Source organism: Perna viridis, chromosome 2 (assembly GCF_037379345.1).
Source record: "Perna viridis isolate PV_CMFRI_1.1 ecotype Kerala chromosome 2, ASM3737934v1, whole genome shotgun sequence".
NCBI classification, from domain to species: Eukaryota; Metazoa; Mollusca; class Bivalvia; order Mytilida; family Mytilidae; genus Perna; species Perna viridis.
Window position 1 is genome coordinate 36823404 of NC_142446.1, and position 26643 is coordinate 36850046.

At 32.0% G+C, this 26643-nt stretch overlaps 1 protein-coding gene across 1 annotated transcript; it reads right to left on the reverse strand.

Moving 5' to 3' along the window:
* Nucleotides 1-3133: 3133 nt before the first annotated feature.
* On the reverse strand, nucleotides 3134-21718 carry LOC148624875 (uncharacterized). The gene is made up of 8 exons (XM_088567923.1): nucleotides 21419-21718; nucleotides 9186-9951; nucleotides 8257-8277; nucleotides 6147-6259; nucleotides 5686-5753; nucleotides 4571-5103; nucleotides 3952-4278; nucleotides 3134-3596 (listed from the first exon to the last, which is right to left on the reverse strand). The coding sequence occupies exons 1-8, from the start codon at nucleotides 21524-21526 to the stop codon at nucleotides 3211-3213; spliced, it is 2322 nt and encodes a 773-aa protein (XP_088424049.1). The 5' UTR covers nucleotides 21527-21718; the 3' UTR covers nucleotides 3134-3210.
* Nucleotides 21719-26643: the final 4925 nt, after the last annotated feature.

Genomic DNA, 26643 nt, shown 5'->3' on the forward strand with positions numbered 1-26643 from the left:
TAAATTCTTGGGATGATTGGGAAAAATGAAATAAGGTATTTTTGTAGGTTTGCAAGTCAGTGGATTATTTTTATAAGGTATTTTTGAGAGTAAGAGAGACAGTGGATATAACTTAAAAATTAATTTTGTAGCCGAGTGAATCAGTGGATTTTATTCATAAGGTATTTTTGATTGATTGATTGATTGATTGATTGATTATTGGGGTTTAACGCCCGAGCAGCAATATTTCAGCTATATTCTGGCGATGAACATGAAATGGATGATAAAATGAACATGAAATGATGATGAAATGAACAGGGGATGGGACACAAGGATAATAGGGTCGAAAAATTTCGATCGCCACTAGAAAAAAGGAGGGGTGGGAAGGGTCAGGCAATTTAGTCTCCTGTGGCGGAGCGCAAAGGTTCCTTCTGCTATCGAATACCACAGCAGGGTTCTTTAACGTGCGAGGAACGTGGCATCTTTCCCAACACGATGCACCACTATGGTTTGCAGTCAGGTTTTCCGTATTATAGCCTGACAACCCCAGCATGTAACACGCCAGAGGTACCCCATTTCACCACCTGGAGCGCCGTAGCCCCCGGCCAGGGTTCTGAGCACTATTTAGTCGCCTTGACGACAAGCTTAGCGCTTCTTCGGGTCTATTCTTTTGAAACCCGGACCCGTTCGGGGCAAAGGTATTTTTGAAGGTGAGCGAGTCAGTGAGTTTTATTCGTAAGGTATATTTGTGGGTTAGCGAGTCAGTGTATTACGTTTATCAGGTATTTTCTTAGGATAGAGAGTAAGTGCCATGGATTTTATTCATAAGGTTTATTTGTGGATTAGCGCGAAATTTGATTATATTTATAAGGTACTTTTGCGGGTTCGCGGGTCAGTGGATTTTATTCATGAGGTATTTGTGTAGGTCAGCGAGTCAGTTAATTATACTCATAAAGTATTTTTGTAGGTTAGTAAGATAGTAAATTAAATTCATAAGATATTTTTGCAGATTAATGGGTCAGTGGATTACAGTCATAAGGCATTTTTGTAGGTAAGAGAGACAGTGGATTATTTTCATAAGATATTTTTGTAGGTAAGCCAGTCAATGGATTATTTTCATAGGATATTTTTGTAGGTAAGAGAGACAGTTGATTATTTTCGTAAGATATTTTTGTAGGTAAGCCAGTCAGTGGATTATTTTCATAGGATATTTTTGTAGGTAAGAGAGACAGTTGATTATTTTCGTAAGATATTTTTGTAGGTAAGCCAGTCAGTGGATTATTTTCATAAGATATTTGTGTAGGTAAGAGAAACTGTGGACTATTTTCATAAGATATTTTTGTAGGTAAGCCAGTCAGTGGATTATTTTCATAAGATATTTTTGTAGGTAAGCCAGTCAGTGGATTTTGTTCATAAAGTATATTTGAAGTTAAATGAGTTAGTGAGTTTTGATAGTTTTGGCGCAGCGAGTCAGTGGATTATATTTACAAGATATTTTTTAAGGTTTACGAGAAATTGGACTATATTCATATGGATTTTTTGTGGATAAGCGAGTCAGTTAACTATATTCATAAGGTATTTTCGTAGGTTAGTGAATAAGTGGATTTTATTCATAAGGTATAATTATGAGTTAGCGAGTCCGTGGATTATATTTGTAAGGTATTTCTGTATCTAAGCAAGTCAGCGGATTTGATTCATAAGGTATTTTTGTAGGTAAGCGAGTCATAAGGTATTTTTGTAGGTTAGCGAGTCAGTGGGTTATATTCACTAGGTATTTTTGTAGGTTAGCGAGTCAGTGGGTTATATTCACTAGGTATTTGTGTAGGTTAGCGAGTCAATGGGTTATATTCACTGGGTATTTTTGTAGGTTAGTGCGTCATTTGATAATCATACCCCACTTACAAAGTAAGGGGTATAAAGTGATGGGGGTGTTCGTCTTTCCGTCCGTACTTCCTTCCTTTCGTCCTTCCTTCCGTTACAGAGGGGGCATCTCTTATCCATTATTCCTCCTACACCACGGAATAAAATTGAATAAAACTTTCGCAGAATCTTTAATACATCTTCCGATTGTGCATCTCCTATTTTAGATTTTGATCCGAATCAATTTGGGGGTTTCATATAGCAAACATGGACTAAGTCATTTGTGAATATTGGGACCGGGGAACCCATCTTTATTCGTTACTTCTCCTTTTCAACTGAATGGAATTAATTGGAAACTTACAGAATCGTTATTACATGTTCCCATTGTGCTCCTCCTATTTTAGGTTTTGATCCATATCAATATGGAGGTTAAAAGATGCATGTTATCAAACTGGGGAGTAGGGGTGTCAAGTTGGTGAGCATTGCTCACAGTTTTTCTAGTATTCATTGGATATTTTTGTGTTTTCTGCTATATATGTCACTATTTTCTCCAGGTGAATGATTTTGTTGTTTGTCTAATAACCTTATTCACAGAAATTTCAATTGAATGATAAATACCCTACATAGTCACCTAAGAATTGTGCAAATAAAAATATGCCGACCGAATATTTTTGCCATCACTTTGAACAAATTAATATTGTTCAGAAAATGGCATTAATGATAAAATTATCAAGAGAGAAAAATACCTATGGTTTAAGAAATAACGACATTAGTGAAATTCTATCTTTAAATTTTCCCGCCAATGTTTACAGATCACTACAAAAATATTTGTATTTTTCCCAAACCTCCAGCATCAGTTAGGAAAAACCCTTTATTAATGGGACATGTACTGGATGCATCATTTGCACTTTTTAGACAGGTTAACATGTACTGATACATTCGTACAACAATGGTCGTATAAGATTTCATTTCAAAGGACTCGGCGAATTCGACCTTTAACAAAAACCTTGGATCTGAAGACACGCCTTGAATTGCTTAGAAATGCTTTGTTTCGTCAAATATCTGGTTTTTTATTGATTATGATAAAGATTCTCTGTACTGACAAGTACTAGTTCCACGGAAACTGATGATAAAGATTCTCTGTACTGACAAGTACTAGTTCCACGGAAACTGATGATAAAGATTCTCTGTACTGACAAGTACTAGTTCCACGGAAACTGCAAATAATAGGCACCATCATATATGTTGCAGTTGCAACTAAATGACGTGACTGACTTCAATATCACTGTAAGTCTTCAACAAGTAACAATTTATTATACAAATAATAACTATAAACATGAGTATAAATATTTCAAACGAAAATTAAATTATTTATTCCTTTTTTGCTGGTGCTGGTTCTGGACAGGGAGCGTTTGCTGTTTGGAAAACACAACTGTTCACTGATGGATCCCAAACAAGCCCTGGCGAGCACTGCTGAATGACCTCCCTACCTGACTGGCATTGGATGTATAATGAGCAATTAAAAGGGTGGGAAAAGTATCCGTTATTTTTTCCTAGACATGGCAAAATGTCCGGACAAATGAGTTCATTCCTTGGGAATATACATGATGACGTTTCAGGATCGTATACTAGATTTGTTGCGCATGTCAACACAACTCCGGTATTTCCCGATATGCACTGAATAAACTTTGAGCAGTCTTCCGGGTGGGGGTGGAGTGTTCCTTCGTCCCCCGTGACACATGGTTCTTTATCATAATCTAAAAATGGAAATGTCGAGAATATTAACTAAAAAATTAATAAAAACAAAATTTTCATTAAACCAATGTCTTGCATAATCATTAATGAAATTAAAGCTGAGAAAAATTAACTAACGCAATTGTGAACATGTTCGCAACTCCTTAAATTCAACATCTAAACATTTCATGATTAGCCTATATTACGAAGTGTTGTAACGTTCAATTGTTAGCAATGTTTGCGCTCAATTTTACCCAACACGTCATTTAATTTAGTTCGTTAAACATGCTGAAATTTGTTTCGTTTAATAATATATTAAGTATACAATATAAATCTCAATATGTTTGTGATTTCTTCAATCCAGATAAAGTTTTGTACCTGGACGAGCTGGATACAAGGGTCTGGTCAGACGTTTTGTGTCAATTTTAGGTGTTCCCCTTGTAGATGACTTTGTTGTTGTTGCCACGGTGGTAGTGACCTCAGTGGTCTGCTGTGCTGATGGTTTTGGTGGCGCAAGGGCAGGATCGGGACATACAATGCCGGGTCTGTCTGGTACACAAACATTTGAATTGGAATCGAACACTGATTCACCATCACAGGTTCTCTCAAGAGATACACTATGGTCGCACTGAAAATACTTGTTACACTCAATAGGATGGGGATGGAAGGTCCCTCCACTCATGTAACAAGGTTCCCATGCGAATACTGAAAAAAAATATATTAAAGTATGTTTATTCACATATTCAGAATGGTTTGTACTGTCGTACATTTAAGTTATCACGCCAAACCAGAACTTATAGAATACTGTCAAATCGGTAAGTCGATAATAACGAGATCTTTATCCAGATTCGCAACAGCGGTGATTTTGAATTATAGCAAGTGTTATGTTTGATTGTATACCAACTTATTATGGATTTAAAAATCCGTTACTAAAATCAAGATGAAAATGGAAAAAAACGCACATATATGCATTATTCTTACAGACCAAAATACTTACAGATATCATCTTCTGTCCAATCAGACTCCCATCCCGCCGTGGAAGAAATAGTAGAGGAGGCAGTTGTTTCTTTTGTACTTTCTGTTGTTTGAGGAGCATCTGTTGTTGTATTAGCTTCAGAAATATTCGGAGCTTCGGTTGTTATCGGAGAATCGGTTAAAGTAAGCGTTGTCAGAATGATTGCTGTTTTTACGGTCGGCGTTTCCGTTGTTGTCGTTGAAGCTGTCGTAGATGTCTTCGTTGTTGCTTTTGTTGATGTTTTCATCTTAGTTGTTGGTTTTCTTGTTGTGGTTGTTGTGGTTGTTGTTGTTGTAGTTGTTGTCGTTGTTATAATTTTATTAAAATTTAAAGGCGTCCGTTCATGCTCAATTTTTATTTTTGCATTTTCTAATTCAATTTCAAATTTATCTACTAATGCCACATTTTGTTGTTCATTTTGCACCTTTGGCGCTGAAGTCTCTATCACAGAAATGATATCTTTTTTAGATGCAGCATTTTCCATGAAAAATAATGTAAAGTTTATGTGCTCGTTTCTGAAAAAGAATAACGTAATTATGTTTTGTTTATACGCACATTTATACGTGTTCTCTATCTATCTATCTCTCTCTCCCTCTCTCTCTCTCTCTCTCTCTCTCTCTCTCTCTCTATATATATATATATATATATATATATATATGTATTAGATGTTCAATATATATGTATTGAAAGGTCTAGCGCCACTCGGCCAGAGCTAGGCTATATATATATTGGGAATTTTTCAGACCTTTCTATACGTTTACTTATCCTCCCTGTATCAATATATATACATACGGCTCTTAATACACTTAAGACCATAAATTCCCACCAATACTCTTTGAACTGGTTATGTGGTTTTCAGCTTTGAATTCTACAACTACCATTTCCCGGGTTTACAGTCAAGAGTATAGTAGAATTTCTGTCTACCATATTTTCACTGAAGTCCTACGGCCTTTTTAGTATTTCGTTTCTGTTTTGCCTACGTCATATTAATGTTCGGTCATTCATTAGACAACAATATTTCATTAAATGGGTTTTTAAAGCTGTTGGTTACTTAGATCAGTGTCGATTAATTTCTTTAGAAATCAGCATAAACTTACTTAATGGAAACGACCTCACAGCCTCTATATGTTTGCTCGAAATGACTCTTGGTATAGAAATCGTCCATCTAAAAAATAATGTTTTCTGGATTTCAGGATTTGTTATTTCAATAGTTTCTTTCAAAATTACTTTTGTGATTACGATATAATTGTTACAGTTTTTTTGGTATGCAAACTAAAAGTTTCTACGAAAGGTATTAAATGTGTCTTGTTTTAAGAAGTTTTCTGACGTTTTTAGCTTTAATCATCTCATGGTTGGGGAATTGATTCAATTAGTTTCCGGTTCTGTGTGCAGTTCATGATGGTCTTTAATTTTTAAGTTTCTTTGTACAGTCTTTCGATTTCGATTAGACTTCTTAACTTTAAGCAATTATATCTTAATTGGAAATAGGAGCACACTTTCCCCACTTGATGCAAATTTAGTCTTGTATTGTTTAGTCTACCATTTCTGGGATGATTACCTGCCGACAATAATCCAATGCTATAAGTTTAAAGTCGTTCTGTGTCAGCTCATCTAGACTTTTCCCGAATCTGTTATTCTTTATTTTTAGATTCAGACTTGCCCGTAACATTTCTGGAAAGAAATGAATAAAAGAAATATATATGAAGTTTCCATATAAAGATACGCGCTGTAATAAATGTCTAATATTTTATGAGAACAAACAGACACACCATGTGAAATTTTGTATTCACGACAGGATCTCTAATTTTATGTATAACAGAGTGAGAGAAATAGATAAAGATCTGACAAGGCAACTTCTTGATGTATGACTCGTTTAGAATAATTTCTGTTGAGTTACATGTATATATTACTTATTACAATTTTTTGTATTTGTTTATGTTCATTTTCATCGCGTAAAAGGTTCATTGATAAGTTATTTGTTCAACATAAAAAGCGCTGTTCATGATGAGGGTCAAAGGCAGTAACTGAAAATATGGTATTTTAGCCTACTGTAATACTAAAATAGTCTATCAGTTCATCACTATCATTTTTCTTAAGATATTCATGGAAGGTTTTATTAAGTCAGCTCTTCTTTAAAGTTTAATAAATTTCTAACTAAGTACAACTTTGGTAGCAAGTAATTGATGCACAATTAAAAACACACAATAAAAGAAATCTGAAACTACACCAGAAAAAGAGATTTTGAAAGAAAATATTCAGCGTTTTAGGAGCTACAAGCCTACCTAGCATTAAAGATCCAGATCTCTTGCGTGATCGAAGGTACCTTCATTCTCGGAAAACCAGGGGTCCATCCACTGCCGGCTTCTTTAGCAGTAGTCAACGGAGGCACACCCCTTTGGCTTCCGAGAATGGGATATCTCATCAAATGTCTTTTTTACAGAAGGATACTGCATGCATGGCTCTTATTTGCTTACAGTTCTTGTTTGTGAGCTCTTAGTATCTTGTAATTGTAGGACTCTAAAGCAATAATCGCAATGGTGAACGGAAAATTCATATTTTCATTGCAAATCAGTCGAGAAACCCAGACATCGAAAAATTTCTTTATTCAAATTGGAATTTTAACGTGCATGTATTCGTCTATTTTAGGAATCTTACAAGTAACATTTGCTTTCATTCCTTTCAAATATTCAATTATGCTTGCCACGTAAAAACAACACCCATTTAATAATCAAAATAGCTTGACACAGTCGACATGAAGAAATTAAAACGAGAGATTCATATACGAGGTCAGAAATTAAAATAATTAATTTAGACAATTGTTTGTAGTTAACTTTATGATTAAAATTACCATAGCGTGTTGTTTTAGACGTATGGTTTTAATTAATTGGTCAAGTATTTTCCTTGTTCAGCTAATTGGTGCCGTGATGGAATTCATAAGCATAATGGCTCTACTCGAAGCATTTCAAGCTTGACCTTAGTTCGTGAAAATGTTTCAAAGCCTAGCTAATGCCCGGTCAAAAGTTCAAGAACTTAGTTGAAGGACGGAACATAGAAAATAATCTGTGTATAAGCAATAATAGAAGACTGTGCGAAATGCACGGGTCAAATTTTCAAAAAAAAACGCTTTGCAAGTTCAAGATCTAAAAATAATTTACATGCAAGAAGTATTCTAAAAAAAAACATATCGACATAGGGTGCCACAGTCAGCACTGAGAATGTACGAATATGAAATTTCAGTGTTTTAGGGTTTCGAATTGTGTGTTTCTGCAAATTAACAGCCCAGACTTTAAGTTTGGCAATCCCTAATTCGGAGGAAACCTAAAAAATTATAAGTGATGGTAAAATCATCTATATATAAGAGTAACGTTCCCATCGGACATATGCATATAACTATAACTAGCAGGTCGATAACGATAGCGATTTTTATTTATTTATACCACATGACTTTACCATTATATGGTATATCCGAACTTAGTTTTTGTTGTTATAATTATTCATCCAGATTTAAAATTCACTTATATATGAACATGTATAATTTCTTAATGGACAAAAGTACGGAAAGTGAGATGTTTCCCTCTTTAACCTTAAATTTATCTCTTTTTCTATTTGTCTTGTTATTTAAGTCTCAACTTTTCCGGAAAGAACTATTAATCACTCTTGAGTCTTACCTATTTCCGTGTCTTGATTTTCTGAAAAAGAAAAAAATAGCGGAAACGTGAATAAGCTCTGATGAAAAATTCGTCACAGTATTAGTAATACATGTACAAGATTGCACTAAATTATTCGACATTTCATGAACCTTTGAAACGCATAAAAAATTACAAAGTACAAGAAGCTGTAACTGAATTTTATGCAACTTAAGAGTAAGAGACAATTATCAAATGCTACTCATAATGTCCTGCACATTAATCGTCCGTTCATCTGTTCGATTCGTATTTTGGGTTTTGGTTTGCGTTGATTTTTTTTTTTATTGAAATTGGACTTCACTATCAGTGAACTTATTTTGCATTGTGTATACCAAGTAATTAATAAAGAAAATAAAGAAATGTCAAATTGTGACTGTTAAGAACCGGAGTGGGCATCAGTGCCGTAAAATAAAGAAATGTCGAATTGTGACTGTTTAGTACCGGAGTGGGCATCAGTGCTGCAAAATAAAGAAATGTCGAATTGTGACTGTTTAGTACCGGAGTGGGTATCAGTGCCGCAAAATAAAGAAATATTGCACTGTGACTGTTTAGTACCGGAGTGGGCATCAGTGCCGCAAAATAAAGAAATGTCGAATTGTGACTGTTTAGTAGTACCGGAGTGGGCATCAGTGCCGCAAAATAAAGAAATGTTGCACTGTGACTGTTTAGTACCGGAGTGGGAATCAGTGCTACGAAAGCACATCGTGTTTTATTGCTCAACAGCTTCCAATTCCTGTTGGATTGTAAACAAGAACAATATTCATATTTCCAACGTACAGATATAGACAAGCATTATTGTTGTCTGAAAAATGCTCCCTTATATAAAACTGCTCCTTGCACTGTCAAGAAGTACAAAGACTTTATATTTTCTTTTCTTTTGAATTGTGCGAAAATAAAATCCTAAAACTTACTTTTTAATTCTACAGCAAAATAAATTGCAGCTCCTAAACTAGCTGCCAATATGAGTAATAATAATATTCCAAAAATAGGACCTAAAGTTTTCTTCACTTTTTTACTGAAAGGTTCGGGGACTGGTTGAATAAAAGCAAAAGGATCGAACCCTTCCTCTAGAACACGACTGTTTTTTCTCATTTCAGATGTTCTAGATCCACGCGATTGTCCACTTTGATTACTTCTAACACTAATTTCACTATGAAGACTAGTTGTTGATCTAGCCCTCGAGGGCGGGCGCTGAGGTGTGCTACTAATGCCATTGTTTTTATATTGTTCCCTTCTTTGATAAGGTGACTCCCTTCTACCTCTATCAGGAGGCAATTTAGAAACTTCACTAAATCGTCGGCTATTCGCCGTTGTCTTTGAAACTTCACTGCCGACTCGACTAGTCGCCTGCGACGTTCTGCTTACTCGGCTTCGTTCACTGCGATCATCTTCCGTGGATTCTTGTCGTCTGTGTTGAATAACATCTAAACGACTATTGCTTCCTGCTTTCCTCCGCGGAGATTCGAATTCAGAAAGTTCACTTAACGAGGTAGTACTGTAACCGGATGTTTCGTCAACCGCCCTTCGTCGTCTGCGTTTCTTATGTTTCTTTTGTTCGTCTGCTAATGTGGACGCAGACTGTACCGTCCGAATGCGTGGAATGATCTGGCTACCCGACAAATTGTCTGAGACTGCCCCTTCTGCGCTGAATGATTTACTGTGATGAATTGGTGGTTGCTTTAAAGAAAAAGAAATAATAATGAACATATAAGTAACTAACAAAAACAAAAAGTTACATTTTGAATGTTGTTCATTTTTGTCTGTATTAACTATTCCTTTTGGTACCAACGAGATGAATTCTTTGTTGTCCTTATATTTTGTTGCTTCATTTCTCTTTCTGCGATTTATTTTAGAAAACTGTATGAACACGTTACGTACCAGGCGTTTGTTATTTCAATGCAATATTTTTTTTATGAGCGTGTGTGTGTTTTCTTCAGAAAGACACAACGTATTGTACTACATATAAAAATAACATTAAAAAGTACATTTTTGAATTGTAATCAGAATTTTGTTTTTTTATAGTTCATCGGGCAAAAGAATAAATGATGTATTAATTAAATAAGTAACTTGGCCATAAATGAACATTGGATTTTAGATTTGATTGTTAAAGTGGTCAAAACCGAATAAGTTATATTCGGAGTAGTTACATAGTTTAAAAGATGAAATAACGTGAATCAGTTTTTAAAAGATTTTTTTTATAGATTTTCAGTAGGCAAGGTTTGGTTTTATGCATGGTAATTTTTAACATATTTTTAATGCATAAATTCATTAGCAATACCTGCAATACATCAAAATTCCCTTATAAAACATGCTTAAATGTATTTATTCCTTTTTTTGTATTTCTATCCCACTGAAATACTATATCACAAACGTTCAAACAGGTTTCATTCTCAGTATGAACTAAATGCATTATCATATAAATTGCAACAGGGTATAGATTATGATATGGAGAATGAAGTCCTTTTTTTTTCAAGCAAAAAAAAAAAAAAAACATATCACAACTGTATCCCTAGTTTTCAATGTACATTTTCGATTTCTTGATTAATTTATATAATAAACGATTATTAGTTTGTTTTTACGTAACAATGACTAAGTCGAATGTACATATACATGTCACATCTTACGTTTTTCCCGATAAAATTAATGAGAAACTATAAACAATAACAGTAATATGAAACTCGAGTTAGGTTATTAATTTAAATCATACGTGTCCGTCAAATGTCAAAGTAAGCACACGACGTTGATACAAAGTTTATGTCTGGTAATTAGCATTATTTAAACATGCACAATTATTTATCTAGCACAGGCCTTGTGTACCATGCATCTCGACGGTCGTCAGGTATGACATGTCATAAATAATAGGTGTATGCATTTAGAATCTCCCAAACGTCATGTATGAAATAGTTAAGATTCAAATTTCCAGTTTAAAATACACAAAAGGGAAAAAAACGTAGAATGAGTAATCACAAGTAAAAAGGAATTCAATAACCCATAATGTACCCTTTTTTTTATATTAATCTTTCACGAGATTTGGATGAATGAATAGTTGGAAATTCTAATGTTAATGTGGTTTTAGACTTGTGTAAAGAACAACATGCCAACAACAGTTGCAATATCTCGTTTGTTAAACACGAAAAGACAAATTGAGAAAACATGTATCAGAGTGACCGAACATCAAACATTCGAATACTCATTTAACAAGTAACATACCTTAACTGACACTTTTATGCTAGGGTTAAATGACACGGTTTTATACAACACAAGAATGTTCTGAATGTTTTATGAATGGCAAGAATTTCTGGTAGAAACTGTGCACCATATAAAAATAATTTCCATATTTTCATCTATTTTAGTAATCACAATACCATAAAAATGTCATATTATAAAATGTATAAATAAGCTTTGAAGGCGAAATTCTTACTATATTTAGGGAATATATTTATTTTGGTTTTTGTTTTAGGAATTAATAATCGCAAAAAATCTAAAATGACCCAACAACAAGAGGTCACAATCAGAAAATGCATTTTTTTCCATGGCTAAAGTGCGTGGGCTTCACATGCATTAAGAAATTGCTATAATAATATCTTTTGGTCAATCCTCTTTCTGTTTGAGTGATTTATATCACAGACGATGACAACGCTTGAATTATAAGGTAATTCTCACGTTGTGCTTGAGGTGTTGTTTGCAAAATGCTTATTTGATTTTCATAAGCATAAATTATAAGACATACTTCGTATTATATATGCTGTAAGAATGACAGAAATATTTCTGCACAACGAATACCTTTATGTTTCAAAATCAATGTATATTTCAAAAAAAAAATAAAGGAACCATCCTGTGGATCTTTTTTAAAAATGCATTTCATAAAAAGGGGGAAAGTACGAAATTGTTGCATAGGACAAAATTCTTTTTGTTTTTGTTTGTGTCCGTTTTTTGTTTTTGTTTTTTTGTTTATCATCTTCATTCAAAAATCACAAAACTTGAAAAATAAATGTGAACACAAACACATCAACAACAGAACAATCAAATTTATTGCACAATTGATTTCAATGGCAGAACATCTTATATCCTACCGAAAACTTCAGTTAATCAACCTTAATTAATGACCCTTTTTTACCACAGTACAAAAAAATAAAAAAAAAAAAAACCGTTAAGTCAGCAACATCACGACAATGAGTAGTTACACATAATACATTTATGCTGTGTAGACGGCAGCATATACCATTCGATTTAATCTAAAACCTGTCAAAATCCAGATTCGATATAACCAAAAACAAACCTGAACAAAAAAAGACAAAGATTTGATAAAAAAAACTATGCTTTAAGAGTTTAATTATATCATTGTACTACTTTTTTCGATGACGAATTGAACAAAATACACGTCTCTTACGTCACAAGATTGTTTATAACACAATATTTTAGACATCAAAATATTTGTCATTAAAACGTGATCTCGTCAATCAACCAGCATTCTATTTCAATCGGGCTTTGAGATTGGTCATGTATTTGCTTCGTTTAAATAAATTGATAAAAATCCATAAGGTTTTTTTTTTTTGCTATGATTTAAACGCCTTCGTGTATATGAATACTTATGTAAGTAAAAATACAAATGGTTTACATTCCAGCAACCGTTAAAACTACAATTAAGTTGTGACATGAAAGGTTGTATGATAAATGCATCTAATATATTGTTGAATTTATATTTACATTTTCCTAGACTAAACCACAAAAAACCAAACTAATCTGTTTTCTTTAAATGTATCATTCTTTTGATGAACAGCAACGAAGGTGATTTTTCAAAGAGAATTATACTTTTTTTTTATTCAAATGATATTATAATTCTCTCTTGACATTATCTTTTTATCCAACCTTATCCCAATAGTTTAACTTCCAAGACAAAGCAAAAAGGCCAGAGTAGCCCAGGTCCATTAAAATTAGTTAATAAAGATAATAAAGACATTATTGTATATTCAGCTTGTATTTCCATCTACTCTTTTAAACATAGAAAGTCAGAGTCTCAAATATTAATGTTACAGTCATGATAAAATAATAATTTCGTCATTTCCTCACAGTCATTTTATCCTTAAAACTAACAAAAATCAGATACAAGGTATATAGTTAAATGATAAATATCTACAAAAGGGTACGACCCATTAATCGGATAATGTAATTCGTTTCAGGCTAAATAATACCGTTCAATCTGATATTGTAGTCTCCACATATGAATTAATCGGTTACACCTTCTCACCACGAGTTTCTGATAAGCTAGTTACCTTTGTAACATACATAAACGTTTATTGTCCTTTTATTAAATTACTAATTTTTATCTGGATGTAACAATTTTATGATTCAGTTTTTTTCGTTGCTAAAAATTAATGCATCAATTTCAATCCATAGGCAAATATGATACAATATGCTAACAACGATCATAAGCTTTGGAATTATGCCAATATCTCTTACCTACCAGTCATCGGGAAATGAGTAAAATGCATAGGCAAATACTACAAACCAACATTTTATTCTCGAACACAAATTTTAATTCTTTTTTTCACTGCTGTTTAACCTAAAGAAATTAAGATATTTTTTTAAATGTGATTAGGATTTTTTTTTATGCTAAAAACTTACAATTTTGAATTTTTAGTTTATAATATTGTTGTTTCAAATGAAACTATATTATACGAGTGCACTTGGTCTGGTCCACAATCATAGCTTTCAGTGGAACCCGGGTTGCGTATTAAATCTCTCGTTCCTTTGTGCATTTTTAGTTAACCCGTGTCATACTGATTTGTCAAATATCATTTTTGTCTAGTTTTTGTTCTCGTGTCAAATATACTCTTTTCCTCAGTTCTGAAGATACAAATGATCAAATTACACTATCGAGGTGGTATTGTGTTCTGACCAGTGATATTAATGATAAAATTACACTATCGAGGTGGTATTGTGTTCTGACCACATTTAATCCCCTGTCCGATTCTTGCAAATTTTACAAATTGACAATACACTTTTGTATTTATTTAAGGGGGTAGACCTAGGGTAAAGGACATAACTTATGAAATTAGTGATATGATTGTATCACATTCAATTTCACTTAAATCTTTCAAGCTTTCATTTGAAACTGAATGAAATCAGTCCAAGTTACTTTGATGCTTGCATGAGATTGATGTAAAATGCTGAATACAAACGTTCCAATGATTTGTAAGAGTTGTGTGCCTTACCCAAGGTCTACCTCCTTAAATATTCATTTTGTTACTATTTTTTCTTTTAATTAAGTTATCTTTTTTTCAAAGCGTACAATTGTTAAAAGTCTGTTACTAAGCAACAATAAGAATATTGCTGACTTTCAAAATGTTATGAAATGTATGGAATGCTAACTTTAAAATTTATTCTTGAAAAAACTCCTTAAACGCCTGGTTAAGAATGGTTTTGCCCTCGAAAAATGTATTCTAGAAAGATTGATAGAAGATGTATTTTTCTATTTAGAATTAAACAACACCGCCCGTATATGTCATCTTTAAGACAGAACGAATTATGGTGAATGATCAGCAAAAATAAGCTGAATTTTCCGGTCATTTTGAAGTCAAGATTTCACAAAATAAGGACAATAAGACACTTTATCTTTCTAAATGGCATGTGGTAACAAAACTAATGTCACTTGTAAAAACGGAAAAGCGGAGAACAAACGATCGTTACCTAGACCATTGTGTTGGAAGTTAAACAAATGGTAATATATAAGAAAGAAAACGCCACAAATAAACGTTCAAATAAGTCTGTAAATTGCATTGAAGATAAGAACAATGCCGTTAATAATTCCATCGATTCCTTACATGAATTTTAAAGAAATGATTTAATTATTCAATAAGCATCTTCGTTTAACGACCATATGTAAGTAGACATCACTTCACTTTCCCTCCCCCAATAAAAAGATGTGGTCAATTTATACTATAGAAAAATTCTCAAACCGAAAATTGTTGGCAGTTAGCAAAAACGTGAGAGAATTCTAATACTCCATGTCTGAAACTTGAATGTATAATACTGTTTACCAGTCCAGATGTCAAATTTGTCTGATGTTTACCATAGATTATTTACCAGAATTACCAATGTTATAAAATTCAGAAACGCTTCATTCCCCTGTTTTGCGTCCTATTTTTATGTGTTTGCTTTTGAATACTTTTAAAATACTATTTAGTTTAGGATTTATATCTTCCTAAGTATTTGGTGCCTAAGATGAGTGATAACACGTATTCAGCATACATTCATTTGCTACATTGATATGCATTGTATTTAAAATTTTATATTCAACAATAATTAAGTCAATTTGATTTTATGTCTGGTGCTGTATCGGAAATTGTATAACAGAATGATCACAATCAGAACAATAATAGGAATATAGTTAACGCTAATATTTGAAATATTCTTATGCATGAATAAATAAGATTTGGACCAAAATTTACAGTTACAAGTACATTATTGTATCTCATGGTGGTAATATATTCGTAAGACATGTACGTTGAATGAATCATAACAACTATTCAATTAATGCCTTGTTTGTCAGAATGGTCACTTTCCCAACAATGACAGTTACTGTAAATAAAATGTCATGATTATGTTAATATTAATTCTTAGTATGGATGTTTTTTTCCTTCTTGTTATTAGAAATACAAATACACACTTTGTTAATAATATATGAAAAGATTTAAAGTTGATATTAATTTTATTTAAAAAAACGTATAGATTTAAAAGTTTGAAAAAAAATGAATGATATGAAATTTAATTAAGACAAATAATAAGATAAAAATATCAAGAACGAACCAGTTTTTATTTTCATTTTTATGTTAGTAAATTGATTTAAATATGAATTTGCGTAGAGCCTCCATGTGATACCTTTAAGGTCCTGCTAAAGTCAAAATCTAAGACAATTTTGTTCAAGATGATAAGAATGCAATTATTATATTACGCTTAATACTTTTTTATACAGTATTCTACATATATGCATATTTACTTCCTCCACAAAACGTGTTACTGCAAGCATATTTTGCTGACAACAGACTTATTAACATAAAATTTTAAAATAAATCTACAGACTTACCATACCAGATTTTTGTTCAGAAATGCAAATATGCTGAAGCCTTAATATCTAGTGCAGAACAAGCTAGCAATAATTTGTGAAAATATGCCATATTTAATATGGCATTTTTTTAGAAGAAAAATAATTTTAGTTTGCACCGCATAATACGTTTAGGAACATGACTATATGAATTTCAGTCATCAAATCTTATTTTTGAGGGCTGCAAATTTCAAAACATACACTTTTGATATCAATGTTACATATAGGTTATAAAACATTTTGTCCTAAGTTTGACCTGTGTTCATGTGTTAAATACACATAAAGATGCATTTAGCGATGGTTCAGCGCTAGAATTAATGTATCATTAAAAATACGAATGAAAACATTTCATTAAAGAATGTCCTATATGTTGACCTTAATAATAAAGTAATTAATTCCTTTACCCTACCGGTGCACCTGGTCCATGCTCCCAGTTTTTAGTGGAGTCCGAGTTGCTCATTTACTTTTGTTACTTTGTATGTATGATTTTAGTTACTTTATGTTCTTTGTTGTGAATTTCTGTTTTCCATGTCTGGTCTTTGTACCTGGATTACATTCGTTTGATTACCGCTATAACCTTGGTTCCCTTGATTACTCTTACAGAAAGCAAAAGAGTATGATGATATTTTTGACATATCATACAACTTGTCTAATAAAGTGACATACGTAGACTTAACTATATCCTGTTTTTGTTTTCAAACTTTCAAGTATTAAAATATTGGGAGATAAAATGGATAGACAATAACAGTTTTCTGTATTCGTTATCAAAGTATTTAAACACATAAAATTCATGGATTTGTCTATACAAGACATAGTTTAGAGTGATATTAATTAAGTACCAGTGCATACAATTTTTTTCCCTGAAGTGCAACAACCGAATGAAAATCTAAGACCGGTTATGCGGTATTTAATTGTTTCTGCATAAGAGAGTAAAGTGTGAATTCGTCGTTTTTTTTGGCATGAATAAGGAGACTGCCGCTTAATAGACAACTAACCAAACTTTTGTGCTTTGTTTTAAGATGATCCAAAACCAATCCAAAAAAAATGAGCGTAAACATTTCATCTCGAAAAGATGAATTATTTCATTATATGATTGCTTAATGTATCGTGTATATTATTTACATGACACCTGCATGGTGCGAAAATTTTCACTGACTACTTACTTCTAGCTTTGCTCGACTTTGTTTCCTTGACTATTTAGGGTTCACATAATAAATTTAAATGCTTGTCATTTTCAGAAAGCGTCATTTACAAAGTTAAGAAAATCACCCAATTAAAAACTTGAAAATAAGAAAATTCTACATCTACATGTCATACATATATAATTAGTCGCAATAAAACATTATTATTATTATTATTTTAAGAATAACTATTCAAAGGTCCAACATAAAAAAGTTGCAATGAATCATATATACAATTGTTCAGTATATCGGATTAGAAAATATTAAAACAAATAAAATAACTTGCAGAATTTGTGAGACAATAATCCTTTAACTTTCAACTTACTATCACAATTGCTGGATAAAGGTGTGCATCGGCTGTCATATTGGATTTAAAGGAAACATGTTCAAGGAAATTGAATGATATCAATAAAACACACCTCCTCAAATTGTTTATTGAAACCGCCCGCAATCTCAAACCACAAAAAACTATGAAACAATCGAGTGAAATGTCACGGATATTACTTCAATAATATTTTTTCAATTAAATAAAAGATATTGCCATAACGGTTGACAAAACTTCCTATTTTCAGAGCTGTTTTTTTAGACAAGTGCAATCAAACGTATGGTTAAAAAAAGATTAAGACGATAAACACGTTTTATGAAAAATTACGCCTACAAAAAATGCACAATAATTGTGGTTTCATAAAATATCTAAAAGTACACACACGTTGATAACTCCGTGATACATTCTCGAGATGTGACAAATCAATGCCTTCTTACGAAGTCCGTTAATAAACCAATCGAATTGAAACCAAGATTTTTATCAATGATAGACAAATACGTCACTGAAACTACCTAGTGTGCGTTTATTTATAAAAGGGTTATTTTATAAGCGCCAGTTATAAAAAAAATATATAATTACATTTTTGTACGCGTCGTTTTCGAAATCTTTGAAAGGTACCATTAAATTATAAATTATAAACACAAACACATGTATCAGAATGACAGTATGCGTTGTTTCTTGTTGTTATTGTTAAAAGCTAGTGATCAGCTGAAAAGAAATTTAGATTACTTTAAGTAGACCAGGGTCATAAATCTGCCTTCTATTTGACAATTTATTTCAACTTTATATTTTAAATGTGCGGGAATGTCCTTGATAAATGACGGGATTACGGATAATTTGTGTAAATTCATACAATTTGTCTGTGTTTAATGTCTATCTTATGTCAGTATTTTTTATGAAAGAGCCTTTATTTCTGTTAAGAAAAAAGTATTTTTAACCATCGGCGACTCAGACTGGTGAATTTGCCATTAAATAAAATTGTTATCCAGTCTTCTTGACAGCATAACGTGTAGTTGACTTGTTTTTTATAACTTAAAGTGGTAAATAAAATGTTTCACACGGAAATAAAAATAACACAATAAAAATAGTTGATATACATTTTGAGAAATAACCATTCTTTATATAATACGATGTTTGTTACAGAAATAGGAACAAATGGCTGTGATATATCTAGAAAATAATGTTTGGCCGATTTACATAAGGTTGTTTGAGTTAACTGATATGTCAAAAAGACCATGAAAGTTCAATTAGCATGTATTGTATTGTATTTCACATTATACAATACTAACATTTTTGTTGATGCTTACTTCATTTTTTTTAAACGAAAGGGCATTAATCATTCAAAAATAGTGTAAATAGTTCTTCTATGTTTAAATTATGCAAAAATATTAATTTAGAATATTTAGTTACAAATGTGTTTGATTTGTATTAGAAATAAATAAACAGTGAAGATGTGGACACCCTTGTATGATCTCCTTGTAGAGACTGAAAATAAAGGATATGGAAAGAGTACAGTACATGCTTTATGACTACCAACGCCATAGCATGGGTTTCATAGGCACTTATGACCATGACACATAAATTATTATAACTAGAGATAAATCATGTACATGGTGAAATATATGGCCAGTTATATGTTTATGGACAGAAAACACTCATGAAACATTAAACAAATGCATGTCATAATGTTTAATATTTTGTTATATTTACTTGTATATAATATGAGGTATTATTTCTTTTGCATGTAAGTTTTACAAAACGATTTTTTACTCCAATATTTCTAGATTTTGGTTCATACAGGTCGAATTGAATACATTTTCATCATAAAATGTCTAACATAAATCCTTTTGAAACAAATATAAAATAGGAGATGAGGTATGATTGCCAATGATTAAATAATCCACCACATGCCAAGCAACAAACAGTGAAATTTCTACATGTCACCACACGGTCTTCAATGATGGACAACACCCAAACCATAAAGCAAGATGTAAAAGGTCCCAAAATAAATGTTGTAAAACTATTCATAAAAGACGAAAATCGAAATAATATTTACAGAAAAGGTAAAACGAATTGAAATGAACATAAAAACGACAACCGCTGGACTACAGGTTCATGGCTTAGACAGGCACATAAAGCACGTGGTGAGGTTAAACAAGTTTGTGAGCGCTCGATCCCCACTTAATCTGGGACAGTGATGGGAAAATACAACAATAAAAAAATCTGAACTAGGATTTAATTTGATTTCATCCTTAATATTAGTCAAATAATATTAAACAATACAACTTATTCAGTTTTTAACTTATAGTAATATGACAAATATCATCTTTTATTAGAATCAATTTATCCTTGGTATTCGTTAAAGGAAAAGTATATTAACAAAGTATTTACAGCAAAACATATTCGATGTTCGGGATTGTTACATATAAAAATGCATAACTAAATCATTGAAAGTGCTTATTTGTGTAGCATGATATTTTCCCCTGAAGACAAAAACAATTATCTTTTTAACACCATTACAAGGCGAATTAACCTTTTGACAAGAACCGCATTTAGATGTAAAACATGTAGTTGTTGCTGTAAACAAATAACCTAAATTCACTTATTCATAATTGGACAATGAATGATCTGGTGATTATGTAATAGGTAATTACAAGGCTTGATTTTGTCTGGAAAGCCTAATTTCTCGTCTTTAAGAAAGTCAAAACTATACATGTCCACTTTTTAGTAAAACAAATTGACTGTTTAAATACGAATATAAAGAAATAAAAGATTGAACTTATAAAAGTCATATTTGTTCCATCTACTTGACACCTTATCTAGGCAGTTTTAATATATTTTACCTGGTGGTATTGGGTCATTAAGGCCAAAGAGTTGTCAGACAAAATGTATGAAATAACGAAATGCGACCTAAAATCAGCGATTGACATATTTTATGTCTTTCCATTACGTCTTCGAATAATATACAGATAAAAGTACAATAAAATATAGATTCACACGTCAAAAGGAAAGAAGTGTAAGCTAGTCGTCATATTGTTTTATATATCGCTTGACATTATTTTATGAAATTGTTCTGAAACATACACAGAAAGAAAAAAAACTACTTATTGCTAACCCGCTCTAGTGTAGTCTTTAGCGTATCATGCTGCAAGTTCTGTTTTTAATGTCGCATCTATGGTCTACGTTATATGTAATTTTTAACGAATGGATCTCAAATTAGGTACTACCCTCATGTATACACATTAGATGCACTACTAGTGAAAAAAAAACATATAAATCTGAAATCAAACTTTTTCATTGTACTTCGATATATAGTATCAAATTCTTCGTTATTTACATATTTGGTATTGTCATATAGATATGTACAGCAGATGGCACTTCGTTGTACAGCAGAAAGGTGAATGCACCTAAATGAGCTTTAAAACCTGTAGACATGCACCTATATGAATGCAATACATTGTATTTGATTAAAACCAAATATTTTTGTTGCAAAATAAAGAATGTATAGACAACTTGTGGTTTATTTGTACTTACCGATGTCTCTGTAAAGTCAGACAGCATGGTTGTAGACCAGGTTTCATCATAGTTGTCATTTTTTAATCTATTTTCGTCAAAGTGTTTAATCCAAGAAGGTGTTGCCATTACAAGTCTCTACATAAATCCATAGTGACCATAGTTGGTCAAAAGTAGAAAATTAGAGCACTAAAATGAAAAATTTGTAGATTTGCAACAACCAGGGGACAAGACATCTGTTTTAACAATTTGCAGCATCCATCTTAAATCTACGCATTCGTCGAGTCGACCGGTACCATACTAAACGAAGAATCTCAGAAAACTTTGCACATGCGCCGACACAAAAAGTCTATTGTCTTTCTCATTAGAGCATTCAAGTGGAACTATTAGAACATTGTACTATATTAGAACTAGTAAAGCCTGGGGCAGAAATGTGATAATTTTATCTTTGCATTTATATGAATGTATTAATATGATCTTTGTAAATTTTTACGCCCTCGAGTAAGGAAATATACTTATATATGTTTCGAATACACATTTTTTTCAATTAATTAGATGCATCCTCTTAACGGCCTACCAAAAATGAGTTGAAAACTAACGTTAGGCGAATAAATACAGTAATATGATATATTTTGAATGATTTGTTGTAAAATAAATATACCATAGTGAAGCCTTTTTACGTCCAACTCGAAAGATGTTATGTTACAGTATTTCTTCTGCGTAAGCAAGGATTTATATATAGCATATATTTAACTTTGTGTAAGCTAAGATAAATTAGAACATTTGTTGAATCGAGTTCCACAAAATGAGCCTTTATCACTTTGTTTCATTATCGCAATTCAACGCAGAATTAATTCAAAGTAACCAACGGTGGATTTACCTTGTGTGAAATTGCACACTTTTGGTACAAAGTGATGTGTCCACACTTCTTCTACATTCTTGGCATTCTTTACAAAATTAAGTTACTGCAGGTTACAGACCACCAATTCAACCAATGAGCATTTGGAACGTACGCAAAAATAGTCCTACGCAGAAATTACCCCTGTTCCTCATAGTGCTGTGAAAAAAGTTCTCGTCTTATTTAAAATATTTAAACAGTTTCTGAAAGGAAAAACATTTCTGTACATTTTATAGGTGCATTTTGCTTCTTGTGATGTGAAGCCTAATCTCCATAATGATTTTTAAATATACCCCTATCTTGTGAAAACACTGGGATTTCCCATGCTATTTATAGACCCTTCACTTCCGGTGACCAGTACTGCACTGCAAGTCTGCCAACCCCACATGCCATTCTGAGGATTGTGAGCTGACATATGTAGAATCATGCTGATATATAGTCCTCTGCAGGTTAAAGTTAAGGTAAAGTCCAGAGAAGCCATTGAATATAGTGAAATTAGCATAGAAGCCTATGGAAAGTGGAATTAGTGGTTTTTAGCCTGCACGGAACTATTTCGTAGAAGAAAACATTGTTTTCAGATAAATTACTGGCAGTTGATTTGTTGTACATAAAAACCATTGGTATCTGACATATTTTGAAAAACTATATTATTACTGTTATTTCCAAGAGTTTTAACATTAAATCGTATATCTTTACAATGAAATATTAAAAACTGCATTGATCTCCGATCCCTGCAAAAGCGACATCCCTGATCACTGGTTATATAAATGAAGCACAGTGTCTTTCCAATGGCAAAAATTGCAGCACAAATTATTAGATTTATTAACCTTTTGCAGCATGGTCTCAGTATTAAAATATTTTACAATAGTACAATGTATCTTTTACAGTTGTTTTAATGTTCTACTGGCAAAGACGTGTACAAGGAAGTCCTTATCGATTAAACCAAAGCTTCAGATTATTGGTATAAGTTTGCGTTCCAAAAGAAGTCCCTTAGATGAAACGGATTAACCTTGGAAGGCGGAATTTCGCTCCTGACAAAATTAACGATGACGATGATATTTAAAAAAAATTTTTACCTTAGTTACTTGTCGCAAGTAAATTTATCGCAGTATATTGAGATCTTTAGCCTCTTCATTCTGACAATTTATAATGACTTATTGTGATCTGAAGTGAAGTGTTACTACTTCGAATAGGGTGTATGACAAACGAGAAACCAAATTTGTTGTGTTTTTTATAATGTTAAGAAATTACTTTCCTTTGATGAATTCTTTTTGTTGGAGTGCGTTTTGGTTGAGATGTGCCTCATAGGAGTATAGAAAATATCAAGTAGAGGTGCCTTATTAGTTGATACATCACCAAACTGGACAAATACGTTGAAACAAAGTAATGATTTCGCTTTTTGTTTTTTGGATTCGGAATATTTTTTTCATACTATTATCTTGATAACATGGAAACTTTACTTGTGCTTTTCGTCCTTTGTAAAAAAAAAAACAGCGTAAAATTGGATTTCAGTTTTCTCTTTTGCTGACATGGTAATTAAATTTTGTATATTACTAGATAGAGAAGGATTTTTAAGATACTCAGTTAGTTCTTAAAATTCCACATCTGATTATTTAATTACAATATTTTGGGAGTATTTTTTTCATAAATCATCAAGAAAGAATTAAGTGGCTTATAAAGAGATTCGCTAGAGCACTTGGCTTACCCAGCAATAAAGCACTTTCTGTATGGACACTCATAAAATTCATTTATAGAGTACAACGAAAGAAGATTATAGCATGTCACCAAAGGGAAATAACTCTGATTTGTTGTTGTCTGGAATGTTCAACATTGTTCATAATTGTATATATGTTTATTTTGTACTACTATGCTCCAAATGGAGCCTTATAGTGAAATAAAAAGTTTCAAAGTTACAAATGTCGTCCTTCATAGGTAGAACAGTATTATTGTTTTATTATTTACGGCGATCTTTGTGAATTCTATTTAAGTACTTCCGAACACTGTGATTAGACAAATTGTGCTGATATTCAATTATTTTATTAATTCCCGACTTAAACAGTATCGTATTTGTAAAAATTGCATTATGTTTATGAATACCATTTTGTAAACATTTAATGATTTGTAAAAAAAATGTGCCATTAATAACAGTAAGGGTTGGAACTTTGACCACATACATCATCTGCTTAGTAAACAGTTTTGGTATGGCTTTGATCACATTTTAGTAAAGATATAATTGGAAAAAATGTCAGTTTATAGATCTGTCATTTCTTTAAAGAGATGATATTTTACGCTTCCAGTTTTTAGTGGAGTCCGAATTGCTCATTTGTTTTTGTTGTCTTGTGTGTATGATTTTAGTTACTTTGTGTTCTTTGTTGTGTATGTCTGTTTTCCATGTCTGGTCTTTGTCCTTGGATCACATTCCTTCAATTACCGCTATAACCTTGGTTCCCTTTAAAAGTTTCACTTAAATAGTACCGTTAAAAATGCGTTGTATCATTTTATTTGGGATTGCTTTGCGCAGTTCGATTTCTAGTTCTTTACTCAAATATCAGTTTGTTGAATTTCAATTATAAGGACCCTGTTATATTATCCTTTTTTTTTAGTAACAACACAATATAACAATATTCTAATTCATAAATGGTTGAAATTGTTTCCTCAACGTTCGAATAATTGATCTCGTTTTTGTACCCATTAAATAATCTAAATAAAGTCATATGAAAGGAGTTAAGGTTAAAAAAGTGCGTTTTATTTTGAACTCGACAGTTTACACCAACAGTCAAATTAAATACTAAATTAACCAGTAATGTTACTTTTGAATAATACATTTTTCATAATTGAGAAACTTCTAATCGGTGACATTAGAAAGATCTGTCCAAAAAAATCAAACAAACAAACAAACAAACAAAAAATAAAGGAATTATACAAAACAAATAGTAACGAAATAGAGAGCCAAATCCTGCATCGAAAAGTTCTTCCAAGTGCAATGAAATGTAGCCTCAGTGTTTCAAGGCCATAGATTATTTTTTATACTGCAAATCTTGGGATGAAGTAGATCAGACAAGACAAATTTTCGTGCCCATTTAAAAATGTTCTCCTTAAAGTTAATATTGACTAATAAAATTTCGGGGTAATTTTACTCAATGTTACCTGAACAATCAATAATATATGCGACCCGTCTCCATGCGGGTAGACGATTCACCTAGTAAGATTGCTGTTTGAAATGTTCTTCATCGAAAATGACCATGTATAAGCGCAAAATATTTCCGAGCGATTTAAAAAATAGAGACTACTTAACATAATTTGCATTTTTGTCAAGAAAATTTTTCATTGAAATGAATAGAAATTACCTGCACTTTCTCGGAAAATATACAGCGAATCAGTCTTATATCTTTTTTTAACTAAACTATGAATTGAAAGACTTAAAAAGTAGTCTTTGTAAGAATCATGCAAATTCTGTAAAATGTGATATACATTTGAATAAATGTTGTTATTTTAACTAAAGCATCAATTTACAGAATTTTAAAATATAATATGTTGTTTTATCTGTCTTATTCAGTACATACCAGTAGTAAAATCACAGTAGAGTGGTTTAATATTAAATATTCATGATTTCCTGTACAAAGTTTACTTTTCTTAAAATTAATTGACCAAACAAACACGAGAGGAAAACTCCGCGAAAATTTTGATATTTATAGTACTGAATCAACACACAATCTACTGTGCAACAATTGACTGTCTTAGTTAAAATCTGAAATAACAATTAAAATAATTTTAACAATCATGTATTGGTTTTTCTAATCACATATGTTATTGCAATTTGTTTAAGATAGGAAAAGACTATTGTTGATAAAAGATTTGATGATATAAGTTTACGGATTGTCCCTAATACATTACTTGTTATTATGTTTGTATTAGAATAAAGGCAAATAATAAAACAAAACAAAGACTCTACTGCATCATATCAGAACAAACAAGGAACGGACGGATGGACATTACAATCACTATGTATCTCCCGCTTTTCAGGCGGGAATGTATAACAGCAGTATCAGCGTCCACCAAAGTCATGTAATATCAGTAGTGATGAAAAAAAAAGGATCGTAAAGCTAGTGTAAATACATTTTCCATTGTTTTCGTCTGCAAGTATTTGAAGACAGTAAAAACTCAAAATACGAGCAACTTCATTAATTTTTTTTTTTATTTCAATAACCCAAAGAACCAAGATTTTGATTATATTTATACTTTTCTTTCAGTTGGGCGACTGGTGACCCGTGTCGAATTGATCACCCAATTCAGATAGTGACACAAGAAAGACTTGTATTTGTGTAGTAAGTGTCTTCAAAGCAATGTA

Excerpts from the sequence above, each read along its gene's own strand:
- LOC148624875 (XM_088567923.1), bottom strand. The coding sequence starts at position 21,526 with ATGGCAACACCTTCTTGGATTAAACACTTTGACGAAAATAGATTAAAA. Across the intron at positions 9,952-21,418 it reads CTGACTTTACAGAGACATCG|CAACCACCAATTCATCACAG; the intron begins GTAAGTACAAAT and ends TTTTCTTTAAAG. Across the intron at positions 4,279-4,570 it reads TTGGACAGAAGATGATATCT|TATTCGCATGGGAACCTTGT; the intron begins GTAAGTATTTTG and ends ATTTTTTTTCAG.